Here is a 15,886-nt window from a genome sequence, read left to right as displayed (position 1 = left end):
AAAAAACTGTAGTATTGTCCCTTTAATACTTTTTCAAATTTGACCATTTTTGGACAAAAATACCATTTATTTATAATTACGAAAAAAAATATTTGTATAATCTAAATTTTTTTGGAAAATTCTGAAAAGGGAAGAAAAAGACATTTCATAACATCATTTTGCCAAAAAAAAAATTAAAACAACTTTTTACAAATGTTCTATGAATTAGTAGAAATCACATTCTATAAATCTATAAATTTATAGAATAGACTATCTACTATTTCATTAGTTTTCTACAAAATATATAGAATTAGTTATCTACAGTTCTTCCATGTTCTACAAAGTTATGAAATCGTATTCTACAACTTTTTTATTGTTCTACAGTTTAGTAGAATTATATTTCTATAGTTACCTATTTGTTTTACATCTTAGTAGAACTGCATTTCTATGGAAACTATTTGTTCTATAATTATAAAATACTTATTCTACAATTCGGTTAACTGAATCTCTGAGAATCTAGGATCAGATCTAGAGAATATATTTATTTCCTTTTCGAATTATTTAATTTCTTAGTTATTTTTTTAAAAATTTTTATTTCTTTCCTAATCAGATCTAGAGAATATATTTCTTTCCTTTTGGAATATATTTTTTCTTTTTTCGAATAAATTTTATACCATAAATTTTAATTAATATGGGTAAATTCGAATTAGAAAGGTAGAAGAGGTTAAATTATTTGTAAAAATATTAAGGAGACAAAATTTACTAGATAAATAGTAAGGAGACAATAATTAGGTTTATTTGTCCTATATTTTTAATTCTTTCTAAAAAAATTTACATTGGAAACCGAGAACTATTTTATTTTTAAACAAAAAAATCAATTCTAAGATAACATATAATTTGATAGATTCATGGACAGTTTGGACACTACATTAATGACTTTGCAATTTTGAGTCTCCTACAATTTTGCAGCGTTATTGACTTTACTAATTTCAAGCATTCATAAATTTGGTCAACAACTATATCAACAATTTTAATTATAAACAATTAATTGGAAAAAAGAAGAGCAAAGAAATCAGACATGGCAATACTAACTAGACATGTCATTCAAAATATTGTAATAAATCTGTGCATATTTTCCGTTAAGACGCTTAACTAGTCAGAGGACCCAGACCTGAACAAAGACCATAAAGTAAACTATACAAAACATGTCTTTGACTCTTTTTGGCCAACGACTGAACCAAACATTTAAAAAAACCTAGAAATACTTATGGTCACGAAGCATTTAGATCAATGAGCGGCTAGATAACACAAGACTCCCCGAACTGATTCTGTGCCTTAGCTTCCACGTTTCATTTAGAATATCCGCACTGTTAGGTCGTTTCAGATACTCAGCCACATCTATCTTAAGCCTTCTTATGGGACTCACAGGCTTTGCAGCTGACTCATATGGACTCCAGCTTCCTCTGCTACTGATGGTACCAATGCTCGTCCCTTGCACACTCGATGCATCCTATCAAGACAACATTCATGTCATAAACTTTCTAATTCAGTGATTGTCTAAAACCGGTCTATGCGGAAAAAGCGTAATTACCTGAGTTGAATCAGATTCCCAGATGTTAGGTTTTGCGTTTGGCGTGTGTGGCGACTTGTTTAGGCATATCAGTGAAGCAGAAGAAGTGTCGTCTGGAGTTTCCCATTGCAACCAAGGAAGGATAAGACCGTCCATTTCAACGGGAACACTCTTCGGGACAGTTGTGCTTTGAGTGCTTTGTGTTTTCGTTAACCCGAAACTTGAACTGCTTTCGCTCCTCTCATCCTCGAATGATGAAAAGTCTGTGTCTTCTATGTTTGAGATGAATTCGTCAATGAATTGCTCTGCTTCATCAGTCAAACACATGGACATCCTACTGCTCCGGTCCTTGCTCCTCTGTGATAAAAAGAAAAAAAATTTTAAAACATTTTATGAAAAGAGGACTACGTTGTTCTGGGAGTTGTGTAATACTCACCTTTCGTGTCCGCGACGGCTTTTCATCAGCTTCAGAACTATTTTCAGCCAGTAACTCTTTCAAGTTCATAGAGTGCTCTCTACTACGTTGCTGCTCCAACATAATCTCAGCCAGCAAATCTCGCTTGCGCTCCTCAGACTGTGTCAAATTCAAGGGTAAAAGAAGCGTTGTATATTTGTTCGTTGATTCCTCAATGAGAAAAAGGAAATTACTATATATATATATGTAAAGAGAAGTTGTACCTCTTGCAATTTTGTTGCATAACCTTTAGTAAATGTGGAGATAGCATGGTGATCATCATGGGATTTCCGCTGGGAACCATAATCAGAGTTCCCCAAAGATTCTCTTTTCTTTGGTGTTGCCTGTATTAACATTGTTCATTAAGAAAGGAGAAGCATGTTCCAAGGGTAAAACGCAATACATCAGTTAACAGTTGTAGTATATTCTTCAGATTCTGTCATCATCTCTAATAAATCATTCTAAACTCTTATTCACTCAGATTTCTCAGTTAAAGCAACATCCATAAAGATGTGCCTTTTTTAGAGGCCTGGATTGGTTTCAAACCGAGAGTTGAGGAAAAAAAAGTTTATTATAGTTGGTTGAATACCCACAAACCTTATTTTGGGCATAGACTGTTCGAATTATCCTCTCAGTCCCATGCTTACTCGAGCTGGAATCCTTTCCTTCATCATCTGTGACTGCAGAAGAATGGCTCTGTAATATCCCAAACAAAAATTTCCCCGTCATTAACAAAAAATACAACATTCTCAGCATACATAGTTAAAACAGATATATATATAATTTACAGAGGGATTCACCAAACCTTTAAAAGAAACACTCAGAAACAAAAACGCTCTCTAACAAAAGTAGAATCTATAAATTTCAAAAGTTCAAACAAAGGATATTTAGACTTACAGAGTAGCCATCATGGTATTTGACTGGATTTTGGCTAAGAGACCTCCTAAGACCTTGTCTATGATCTGAAGCAGCAAGTTTATGAGACCCACCATTTTCACTCTTGCCACTCATGAAACTCTTCTCATCCCTTGAATTGCTTGAATACCGAACTTGATCTACATCACTCTGCAAATATAAAACAAAGTATGTCGATCACGCTCCTTGTATTTACAATACACAAACCCAAATACAAAACATTTCAGATCAACAAGCCAAATGCACACAACAATGAAAATGCTCATAAGCTGCTCCTACTGATTCAAGATGGCAAAGCGAGAAGACCAATCAAGCCAATTTTGCTACTGTTTCTATGACTCATAATAAGTATATGGTCCTGTTGCTACATAGTTGTCCCACAATTACAGCTGAAAAAAAATCGTTATGGAGTGATAATTATAGCTTCCTATTAAAGTTCACTTTGTAACTAAAAAGCTAAAAAGTTCCTAATAAATTGTATCACATCACACAAGAGGGCCCAGAGAAAGTAAAGATCTCAAGCAGAAGCATGAAAACAACCGATTTTATACAAAAAGTTATTTACCTCGGAATTGTCAATCCGGCGACGGACAACAGAAAGCGAGCGTCGCCGCCGTGAATTCGCGTTTTCACGATCTGCCCCAATTGTTCTACCCCTAATTGCATCACCACTGTTCTCGCCGGAATTAACCCTCTCCCGCGGCTGTCTAGACACCGACCTTCGCCGGCTCGAACTGTTACTTCCGAGATCTAATCCACCGCTCTTACCGGTAATTTCTCTCGTCGACGGCTTTCTAGACAACGACCTCCGCCGTCTCGAGCTTTCAGTATCCGCATCCAACCTCCGTAAGCCACCATTACTACCAGAACCAACCCTAGATACAGACCGACCACGCCTCTGCGAACTTGTCACCTCTCCTTCTCCGCCACCGCCGACGCCGCCGCCGGACTTTCTCGAGCCAGATCGTCCTCTTTCTCCGCTGCTAACCCCGCTATCCCCGGAGAACGATTCGAAAAACTCGACGGCTAAGTCATCGAGGCTAATTTCACCGAATCCAGAGCCTCTTACGGTGTTTACGAACTTCCCCTTTCTCATGGGAGTCACTTCGGGGTCTGGATCGGATATGCGGTGAGAGAAACGGCTCAAGCTCCGATGCCTCCTGGGGATAGACCTCCGTGTGGAGTAAGAGGACGAGTCGTCGCCACTCTCGGAAGATTTAGCCAGTGGCGTCGTTCGCTTGGTCCCTGAATTGAGAGTAGAAGTCGCCATGGGAAGGAGGGCACAGTTACTGGAAGAGGAGGAGGAGCGGATGGTTCGACATTTTGAAATTTTGTTGAGCTGTGCGAGGAATCAAATGCATATGCACAATTAATTCAATTTTGACTTCAAATCAATTCGAATTTTAAAATATCCGTTTTTATTTATTTTAAATCAATCCAAATCGTACAATATCAAAATAATATTTAAATTTAGGATATTAAGGCCTCTTCCAAAATTAAATTATGATCGATCATCCCTTAATTATATTAAAAGAGAATCCGTGCTACGCACGGATCTTATTTTATTTATGTTTTAGTTTTTTTTAATTATCAATTTTTTTTTGAGATTTTTTAATATTTTTATGATCTTAATAATTTTTTTTATCCGTTATTTTTACCTTTTTTCATTGAAATATCAATTTAAAAATCATTTTAAAATCTCAATCTAGCAATCTCAAAACTTGTTCTTCAGTTTTTTGAAATTCTTAACCTATCTTTTTTTATTTTTTTATTTTATAACTTTTTTTTCGATCATTTTTATTTTCTGCAAGTTTATCATATCCATGTTTTGTTTTTACATATTTTATTGATTCTGTTTCTATTACCCATGCCTCTATAAATTGTATATTTATTTGTTATCATATTCTTTTTTTTCTATTTTATCATTTTTTCTCTTTATTTTTGATAATTTATTAATTATCTTCTCAATTGTTAATAAATATTCTATTGTGTTTTGTGGTTTTTTAACTCTAAAACATTGTTCTTCAGTAGTTTGAAAATTTTTAATCTATTATTCATTTGTGGTTTCATTATTTATCTTTTTCTTTACTTTTTTATAAATAAATTATATTTATTAGTTAAATATAAATAAATTATATATTAAAAAAATAGACAAAACTAAAATATAAAATTATTTTTGTTTTATACATTGTGATGTTAATTTAAATTTAAATTTAATTTATATTATTCTGCTGATTTAATATTTTTAACATAATAAAAATTAAATTAAATTTTGTTTATGTATTAATAGTATAAATAAATTTTTGGAACATGTGTCACTCTCTCGAGTGCTGATGTGTCACTCAGCTGGAGAGAGTTGATCACTTTTTATATATAAAACTAGGTGAATACATGCATATAACGTGCGGGTTTTTCTTTTTAACTAATCAAATTTTATATAAAATCAAATATAATCATTATTTGTTGTTGTGTATTGGTATGTTATTATAAACAATCTTAGAAATTTTATATAACAATTAATTTTAAAAATTAATTTAAAATACAATATCATAAATATAAAAACAAATATAATTATTATTTGTTATGTGTGTTAATATGTTATTATAAATAATTTTAGAAATTTTATCCAAAAAAGAAAATAATTTTAGAAATCAATTTAAAATGCAATATAATAAAAAAAATATAAATTTATTATTTGTTATGTGTGTTAGTATGTTATTATAAATAATTTTAAAAATTTTATCCAAAAAAATAATTTTAGAAATCAATTTAAAATACAATATCAATAAATAAATAATAATTCTATAAAAATAAAATAAATATCAATCAATATCAATCAATTAATGAAAAAACTGTTCATTTTCTTTGAGTGGTTTATTTTTTTTTTTGAAATTGTAACTTTAAATTATAAAAAGTGACACATGTCATCCCCATATTAATTCTCAAATGCTGATGTGTCATTCAGCTAGAGAAAATTGGTCCTCTTTTATATATAAGATGATTCTAAAAATCTGTCTAAACGGACCACTAAGTGGCAAATAGGCTATAACTGAACTGATTTTAGAAAAATCGGTGAAACAAATAAAAAATCTGGTTTAGATAGCTTAAATTGGTCTAAATCAGTTAAAATCGATCTCAATAGATCTTAATAGGTCAAATTCGTGTAGACGATTCATTTAGTATCTGATTTAAATTTTTAATTATTTTTTGTTTTTTAAAAGCTATGTCGTTTAAATAAGTGATAAAAAATTGAAACATTAAATAGGTTAGGATAATTTAATTATATCATTTTCACCACCACTTTGTGTTTTCATTTGTGAGTTATGAATCTTAAAAAAACTTGTGATATACTACAGTAAAATTTCTATAAATTAATAATGTTGGGATATGATATTTTATTAATTTATCATGATATTAATTTATAGAAAAAATTGTTTTATGCTCATTTTATTCGTAAATTTTCTTTCAAATAATGTTATATTTAAGAATCTAAACTCATATACTTATAAAGTGATATACACAAACTTAAAATTATAATTACTAATCATAACAATCGTAATAGAATAGTTATTTCTATTTGTTAATTATGGACTGAATTATCTATGTAGAAATATAAATGTTCATTAGTACAAAAATTACTAAAAAAAATGGCTACTATCCTTAATGTTGGTGCTGAAATTGAAAAAAATTACCATAATATATTTAAAAATAGTTACATGTAAGAAAATTAATTATCACATCTAAATTTATTCACAAATTTTGAATAGAGATAAAAAAATAACATTTAAAGCTATTGATGTAAATCAGTAAAGAGATAATTTCGATAACATTTTAAACTTAAATAAAAATAAATAACACATTAATCATATTTTAGTATATTATATCTTACATATATATACATAAATTCATATAATTATTAATTTCTATTTATGCCGGGACCATATTTTTACATAGAAGTTTCAAAAAAAAATATTATCTTATTATCTTATCGAATTTGATGGATTTTTTCACTGGCCCAACTCGGAACCAGAGAAATTTATTAAATTATAGTGATTATTAATTTATAGAGTATTAATTTATAGAGATTCTACTGTATTACTATTTTTAACATTTGTTCTTTAATTTTGTTAAATTAAATAAATAAATTTTAGATTATTGTGTGATCAATTATTGTTGATCCCAAACTCTTTAATTCACATCCTTTAATAACATCACAATTTTACATACCGGTATAAATGATTAAGTTATTTTTCTTAATCAAATTTATGTATGTTTGATCTGAAGATGAAATAACACACATACAAAAAAAAAAGATTTCACTGTTAAACAACTTTTTTAACAAAATCAAACATGGAGCCAAATCAACGAAACATAAGATTTCTTACCAAATATTTAAAATTTGTTTTAGAGCCAAACTTAAAATTGATTATGCTTATAAATAGACACAACACAAATAAACAAATCACATAGGTTTATTCATGAATTCTAATTTAATCTGAATCTTCCATTTGATGATGAAATGGAGTTTTTGTTTGATTTAAATGAAACTCCATCGAATGAGGAAATATATAATAATGAAGATGATGATGTTCCAATCGTTAATAATCCAAGCAACAAAATTTCTTCCTGCAATTGATCCAGGTATAATTTTGTTTTTCATTGTCTATTCTATAGAATAAAATCATAAACGATTTCTCATAATTATTTGAAAACCCTAAAAATCTGCACCTTTCTAAGTATTTTGCAGTCAATAGTTCTCACACTTTGAATTGATATTTTTTGTTTATAATTTATTTGTGATATTTGCTAGGATGTATCTAATTTGCTTATAATGTTAATTTTCTTATGTATGTTGATCTGTTTAAGAAATTGCCTAGAATCTCAACCACAATGAGTCAATACACACTGTTGTTTCTTTTGTTTCTTAGACGATATCGCACATGTACTTCTTTATCTTAAGTAATAGCAGGAAAACGACGTAACCTTGGAAATATTATATAGTAACAAATCCACCCAAACTTTTGTCCTCGATTTAAATCTCTCTAATTTAAAAGTTAACAATATATATATCTCTAATTAAAAAGTTTTAAACATATTTACACCTAAATGTCAATTTTATTGGTTTATGGCCTAAACCAAAACTAAACCAGCTAAACCCAAGAGCAACCCAAATTTAATATCTAACCCTATAACCCCACTTAAACGACGACTTCCACTTCTTTCCAAACATCAAACGTTGTCGTTTTAGTAATTTATTCATTATCGCTAATGCTATATTTTTCTTCTTTCTATAACTTCTTCCTCCCAAGTTTATCAATTTTTTTTGGACAAAAAGTGTGTTTTGTTTGCAGAATTTATTATGATGGTCGTAGACGTATTGAACAATCGAAATTGTGATATTACTAGTCGTCTCAAGGTTTTAACTAATACCAACGAAAAACAATTTCTCTGTCCTTAATCCAAATTGAATGGATTTAGCGGATGTGTCTTCCTTCGGATTTAGCTAAACCCTAGAGAACAGTTGTGATGGGAAACTAAAAAAAAAATACTACAAGAGAAGTTTCAGAGTTGTTTTCGGTACCTCTTCAAACAGTGCAACAGATTTGGAAACAAGCAAAACAAACTTCAAATGGTGGAGCAGTTGATGTATCTCACAAAAGATCAGGACATTGTGGCCGCAAGAGAATCACACTTGATTTGAATAAAATTAGTGAAATTCCATTCCACAAGAGAACAACAATTCAGTCACTTTCAATGTCTTTGGGAATTGATCACTTGGTACTACATAAACGTCTCAAAGAAATATGCATTAATGTCATACGAATGCCATCAAATCAAATTTAAAGGATGAGAATATGAAAAGCAGATTAAAGTTTAGTTTATCTATGTTAGACAAGGATTCTTTGAGTCATGAACCAAGATTTTTTAATATGCATGATATAGTGCATATTGATGAAAAATGGTTTTATATGATGAAGCAAACGGGGAAATATTATGTATTTCTCGATGAAGAAGTGCTATATCGTACATGTCAAAGTAAGAATATTATTGGAAATGTGAAGTTTCTAGCTGTGATGGCTCGGCCGAGATTTGACGAGGAAGGAAATGAGACATTTTCTAGAAAAATAGGAGTATTTCCTTTTGTTATTGTGCAACCTGCTAAGATGAAGTAAACACAGAGATGCTGGAACTCTAAAGCTAAAAGCATTAACTTCCGTGAAAAGAAAGGATATAAAACCATTTTTGATTGAAAAAGTCATTCTGAGAATCCATGAAAGATGGCCAACAGAAGATTGGGGAAAGACTATTTCCATCCAACAAGACTATGCAAGGACACATTAAGTGTGCTGATAAAGAGTTTCAAGAAGCGGCTTCCAAGAATGGTTTTGGTATTCGTTTGATTTTTCAACCATCAAATTCACTGGATCCAAATATTTTAGATCTTGGATTTTTCAATGCCATTCAATTTTTAAATCATAAGACATGTTCTACAACCGTAGAAGATCTTGTTCGTGCTGTGGAAGAATCATTTGACGAACACTCCTCAAAAAAGGTAAATTGTTTTTTTTTTTTTACCCTTCAATCATGCATGAAGGAGATCATCAAAGTTGGAGGATCGAACAAGTATAAACTCCCTCATATGAAAAAAAAACTACACTCGATAGAGAGGATCAGCTTCCTCTTCAAATCAGTTGTGATGTCTCACTGGTTCAAAACGTAATGAAAACGCCAGCATTGTCTGATTAGTTTAAGAAAAATGTAACTCATCGTCAACTGTATTTTTTATTTGTTAAGTTTTCTTGTTGGTTTGTTAATTTATTTTAAACAATTCATGTTTAAAAATAATTCAGATTTATCAATGTGTTATTTTTATTATTTTTATTATTTTTATTATACTTATTTGGCTAATAATACTTAAATAACGACAATAACAGATGGACTAGTACAAATTTTAGAAATGTGAATATTTTACATATTCCATAATAGCTTACATACATAGTCAAATAAAATCAAAACAATGGTCAAAATCATCTGTATATATTTACACTACATAATAATTGAAGTATGCATACTTTGAAAAGTTATGTTATACTGCATTCAAATAACTATGTACAAAAACTGTAATCTGTAAGGATAGTGGTCACGTAGCTGGTATTACAAATTACGTTTGGATAAAAAAGTTATAATGAAAAATTTGGATGGATGAATAACAAAAGGTAAAATTTTGAAATTATATTCCACATATTCTATTCAATAATACCTTGCCACACACGTAGTACAATAAATTCAGAACATGATTTGAATTTAAAAGGAGTGCGAAAACAAAATCTTCAACATATCTACTCTCTAGTATGACTTCTTCCACTCCTATGTCGGATTAAGTTCTCATTCATTATAAAAAAACAGGCTTTTTCAAATCGAAGTCGTGATTAACACGGAAACAAATCTTGTGAACCGGCTGATCATTGTTCTTGTTGCTCTCCTCTTTTTTATTTTGATTTTAAGATTTGTTTTTGTTGTTTGAAGGAAAAAGAAAGTAGTAATGGGATTATATAACAAATAGTGGGGGAAATTGGTAATTCATTTGAGTTAGGAATATTAATTAGTTAATTACTTGGAAATCTATCTCTCATAAAACACCATAAAAACATGAGTTAAAGAAACACTGCATATAGAGTTTTTGACAAAAAATTATCTCAAAAATATAAGGGCAAAAAAGTTATTTTATGGTACTTTTTGTTTTGATAAGTGAGAAGATCAAATAACTGCGAACAAAATAAACCCTCTAAAACATCAAATAATCAAGAAGCGAAGGGAGTATAATTTATAAATAAAATACCAAAAACTTAAAAAAATATTTAATAAAAATATATAATACATAATAAATAAATGGTTAATGTCTAAGCTCTGCCTATGCTCTAGTCTTCATTACTGCCTGGCAATTTTTTGAACATTGATTATAAAGCTGAAAATCCTTGACTAAAAGAATCATTAATGACAGAGATAAGTAAATGGGAATCTGAATTTGTAATCAAATTTATTTCATAATCTTGAAAATTTTCTTTACTTGTTGATTTATTTGCAAATTTTTGTAATAGATTTATTTCCAACTATTACTAGATATTGTGTCAAAATTCGTATGTACATGTCTTAATCACATATAATGTTATAAAATTTATAACCATAGGGTAATTGTAGTACTCCGACTTAGAGTTAAAACGGCCGGAAAACAAAGTCGTTGAATTGACTAAGAGTTAAGCTGGGAAGCAAATTTGGGCTAAGAGAAAACTTTGGTCAAGAAGATGAAAAAAAGCTCGGGCAAATTTCAAAGTGGTTCGGTGGTGAAGGATTTGACAAAAATCGGAGAAAAATGGCTAAGTGTCAAAAGAAATGTTGATATCTGATCCGAAGGGATATCAGAAGGTTTATAACCAAGTGAAGAAGGAAAAAGCTCGGAAACAAGAAAAAGAAAAACGGGCTGTAGCCGGGAAACATGTGTCAACAGTCGAGAGGACCAGCTGGGCGAAACTTGGTCCCGCAAGTTTCTTAGTGTTGGGAACTGTTCACATACTATGGAAGAAAACTGTGCAGCAGACTGGGGAGATTTCTTACCAGGAACAGTACTGTAAACAGTACCGTGATAGTACTGTGAACAGTACTGATTTTCTTCCGTCCGCTGACACATGGAGACAAAGCGGATGTAGTAGGAAACAAAAGCTGCGGCAGCCAACCTAGGCCTGAACAAAGGCTGCTGTAGATCCGTGAGGTGTCAGGATGGACCACTGCATGTACTGATGAGACGGAGTGCAGGAGGCTTAGTGGAGGACAAGAGCTGCTATAGCCGACCTAGGACTGAACGAAAGACTGTAGATCTGCGAGGTGGCGACATGGACCGTTGCATGCGCTGATGGGATGTTTGGGGCGACACATGTACGGCTGCATGGCGAGAACATCGGCTATATATAGGACTTCACCCCCTTAAAGCGAATTCATTATGGGAAAACTCTGCTTCTCTCTAGAAAACCTTTATGTGTGAGTTTAGAGAGAGAAAGTTTGAGAGTGTGTGAAGTTGTTGCTCTGCTGTTGATTTTGAGATTATAGAGAGGAGCTTGTGGCCGAAGAAAAGAGCAAAACTAATGTTAGATTAGTTGATTGAGAAATATTTTAGTTTCTTTCTAGTTAATAACATGAGTGTTTTTACTTAGGGTATGATAGTGAATTTTAGCAAAAAAAAAAAACCAAAAGATTTGACAGTGAAGTGAACTCTAAAATGGAGGTGGAGTTACTATAAAATAGAATAAAATATAAAGTTATGCATTGGAATACTCATCTCCAAAGTATTTTCTCATTTTCATATCCAAAATGGAGGTGAATTTTTTTTTTAATGTATTTCTCTATTTTCTACTCGAAAACGAATATATTAAGTATTGTTAATTGCTAATAATATACTTTATTTTATAAATTTCCAAATTGATCCATTAATTTATTTCTTTTAAACTTTTTATAAATTAGGATATTATTTAAATTTAAGCATTATACTAGAAAAAACATATTACACATAAAATAACAAAAGAAAATAGATTTTAATTTAAACATTACCAATTGAATATTTGTCCTATGAATGATCATTTAACATTTTCAAAGTTAGAAATGAGTGTTTTTATCCTTAATTTTTTTAATAGAGCATTTTTTTTGTCGACAGTCTAGATACCTAGAACGGTTCAGTGATTCAAACCGGTGGTACCGAGATAACGTACATCACATCATGAGGGTAGATTCGTGCACTTCGTGCAAGTTATCCGCCTCATACTCTTCGCGCATGTGATGTGTGATATCAAGAAAAATGTGAAAGTCTCATTTATATTCATAATCTCCTCGAGATATAAGTCAAATGCTGGCCATTCATTCGGTGTCGACACCATTTTCACCAATTCAGAACAATTTGTTGCGAAAACTACCTCCGTCTTCTGGTTTGCCGAATAAAAATATTTTAGAATCGAATATTTCTAATTTCAGTACTTTTATGTATTCTTAAATTTATTATCAATTTATGCTATTATATTTTCTGATTTCATTTTTTTTAATTTATCTATATTTTTTTGAAATTAAATATAGATATTAAACAAATGTATACAGTCAAAATAAAAGGCAAATATATATATATATAGTCAAAATAAAACATAATTTGAATAATTTCTAAAAATGTTTAGGAATATTTTATAAATAGGAATATAGTCCAACTCTAGAATGGAGTTGAAAAATGGAATTATTCCGTATTTGGAGGGAAAATGGCATTTATCCATTTTGTAGTTAAAAAATATAATATGGTTGAAGAAATTTTTTTTTAAAAAAAGTGTTTTTGGAGTAGAAAATAAGGTAACATTGGAGATGTCCTTAGAGAGAATTTTTCTTTAAAATAGAGTTTAGAATCAAAAAAAAAAAGGGTTAGAAATGCTCTAAGTGAACCAAATAATTGATAAATTTAATTTACCAATTATTCACTTTTATGGGTCTGAATGGTAACCAAATGAGTGCGGAATTCAAAGGACTTTAAAAAAAATGCACATACTTCACCAATCAGAGAAATCTATTATATAAAGAATGAGTGAGGTCTCACAAGGCTGACACATCAGCATTCCTCCTTCTGCCACATCAGTTTTGGAAAATATTAAATTAATCAGTATTTCTTATTTTAACACATTTTCCAAAAATTTAATATCTGAAGTCATACAAAGCAAATCTCAAGTGACTTTAACATTCTTAGGTTTAACTCTCTCATCAAGGCGTTTCGGGTATATCGTCTTCCTCTTTACATTGTGAGTTCTTCAAACTCATCCCATCTTCGTAGAAGACGATTAAAACATTTTAAGTTTTTTTTTCCACCAGATTTCTTTCGGCTTTTTATATTGCGTATTTAATTTGTTATATATGAATACATACGAGACGAGCGAGTCTTTCCAGATTTTGTTCTTTTTTTCTCAGTCATAAGAGATCAAAGATCGGCTTCACTGTCACGAAGGTTGTCTCTCCATCTATCCTGCTTTGTTCATATGTTTTTACCTCTTTAATTCGAGTTCCAAAGTTTACATTCTCTTGATTTTTTTTTTTGTAATTCATTTAAAGTGTTTGATTATTTCATTTCAGTTATGTGGCAGAAAACCACTGATAAAGCATATCAGATTTTCTTTGTAATTCAATTAAAGTGTTTGAGTATTTCATTTCAGTTATGTGGCAGAAAACTACTGATAAAGCATATCAGACTGATGTTCTTCAGAGGTTAAAGATGGCTACGATCAAGTTTTTTGAAGAAAGATTTGGCTGATGTTGTCTCATATGGCATTGACGTAGATGTTTTATGTATATTCTACCGTCTAATTCATTTAGGTGATTTGGCTTTCTATAAGATTTATTTCAGATATTTAGGTTTCCTTCAGAAATATTCAGATTTATTCATTTGTATCATTTGAGATAGACATGAAAACTTCTTGATGAATTAGGCATCTCCGTAATTTTGACTTTGCTGAAAAGGCATATGATTACGTAATTCGTATTAAAAAATGGCGTGAGTGTTCCTAATATTTTAGTTATGTAAACTGTATTTGGATTAGTGAAACACTCTTAAAGGTAAATTGAAGTAAACTATTCTTAGTTCATTTGTCGTTATGTTGACTCGCGATTACATAAGAGGTAGATACATCAAAATGAGCTGGTACGTTTTTTCCCCAAATTATGTTGTCTTTTTAGTTATATCGCTACATTGAACTAAGTCAAGTTATGATTATATACTGTTTCATGAGCAGTCATTAGATTTCTAACTAACAATGCTTTATTATTATATTTTTGCTTTTTCTGATTTATTTTTGGTTTCCTTCCAGAGTCACAATCTCAACACGGCAAAGAAGAGAATAATTGATCAATGAGCGTGCATTTGATGAAGAAGGCCACAATGGCTCAGACTCCGACATTGGTGACATATAACAAACAGAAGTTCCTGAAACACAATAATTTAAAGAAGTCTATCGTGTTAACATTGATGACGATACACCCTTCGAATGAATACAGAACTGAAGCAGTTCCAAATCCTGTTTGCAAAAGCCAACGAGGGAGGATAAATTTGCAGACTAGTGCTAGACAAGAGATTAGTTCACAAAGATTATGTGGAACTTCTCAGATTTCTATTGGGGGTGGTTCACGAGGAGGTCGTAGAAGACAATCTTTTGAGACAACAATACAAGACACAATTGCTGGATATATAGAATTTCAACGACTAAGTTTGCAACAAGATTGCCCAGGTGATTTTGACCAAGCTGACTACGATGAATGAAAAAAGGCAGAAGCTATATTCCTTGTTCTACGAATTCTAAAAGACACTAAATTTTACTGGACATGCCTTAATACACTTAAGGAGTTAGTATTTTAGTGTAAATATTTTACTGATATAACTGGAAGCATCGATGATGATAACTCCAGTTGCTAGAAGGTTTGGCTGATGTTTCACGGAACAACTAAGATGTTCTAAAACAGTTAGGTTCGGGCTAATGTATTGGACGTCCAAATTTAGTAGGGTTTATGGGCCCCTTCCTTTCAACAATGGGGAACACCACCAAATGCTCAACAATAAAGTTCACCTCAACCATGTCCATAATGGTGAACACCACCAAATGCTCAAAACAGGGGCACAAACCAAATAATCAACAGTGGGACACACCAAAGTGGGGTACACTACCCAATGCTCAACAATAGAGGCTTTCACCAAACTTTCAACCTTAGATTTCACTATCAAAATTTCACCCAAGAGATCAGACACAAAACTTTCAGCAAGCCGGCTCATCAGGAACGACTCCAATCAACATTCAATACGGATTTTCAGTTGGAGGTCAAGTAGAAACTACGAGGACTAACGAGCAAGAAAATTCAGATGGTGGAGTAGTAAGAGGTTCACTAAACATTCAACCAACAACATCACG

At 31.2% G+C, this 15,886-nt stretch overlaps 1 protein-coding gene and 1 pseudogene across 1 annotated transcript; one reads left to right on the top strand and one right to left on the bottom strand.

Annotated features, from left to right (window-relative positions):
- Positions 1–1,067: 1,067 nt before the first annotated feature.
- LOC18018941 (dentin sialophosphoprotein) lies at positions 1,068–4,257 on the bottom strand. Its single transcript, XM_006402064.2, has 7 exons — positions 3,484–4,257; positions 2,901–3,068; positions 2,601–2,699; positions 2,228–2,347; positions 1,986–2,123; positions 1,571–1,906; positions 1,068–1,489 (listed from the first exon to the last, which is right to left on the bottom strand). Exons 1-7 carry the CDS (start codon positions 4,186–4,188, stop codon positions 1,262–1,264), a joined length of 1,794 nt encoding a protein of 597 aa, XP_006402127.1. The 5' UTR covers positions 4,189–4,257; the 3' UTR covers positions 1,068–1,261.
- Positions 4,258–11,309: 7,052 nt separating this feature from the next.
- LOC112086582 lies at positions 11,310–15,458 on the top strand (annotated as a pseudogene).
- The last annotated feature ends 428 nt before the right edge of the window (positions 15,459–15,886 follow it).

Source organism: Eutrema salsugineum, unplaced genomic scaffold (assembly GCF_000478725.1).
Source record: "Eutrema salsugineum unplaced genomic scaffold, Eutsalg1_0 scaffold_2, whole genome shotgun sequence".
Classification (NCBI taxonomy): domain Eukaryota; kingdom Viridiplantae; phylum Streptophyta; class Magnoliopsida; order Brassicales; family Brassicaceae; genus Eutrema; species Eutrema salsugineum.
The sequence above is the reverse complement of the archived record's forward strand: the minus strand, read 5'-3'. Positions and strand labels throughout refer to the sequence as shown.

Coding starts and splice junctions, on each gene's coding strand:
- LOC18018941 (XM_006402064.2), bottom strand. CDS start 4,188: ATGGCGACTTCTACTCTCAATTCAGGGACCAAGCGAACGACGCCACTG. Junction 2,124..2,227: donor ATGCAACAAAATTGCAAGAG/GTACAACTTCTC, acceptor AATTTGACACAG/TCTGAGGAGCGCAAGCGAGA. Junction 1,907..1,985: donor AGCCGTCGCGGACACGAAAG/GTGAGTATTACA, acceptor TTTTTATCACAG/AGGAGCAAGGACCGGAGCAG.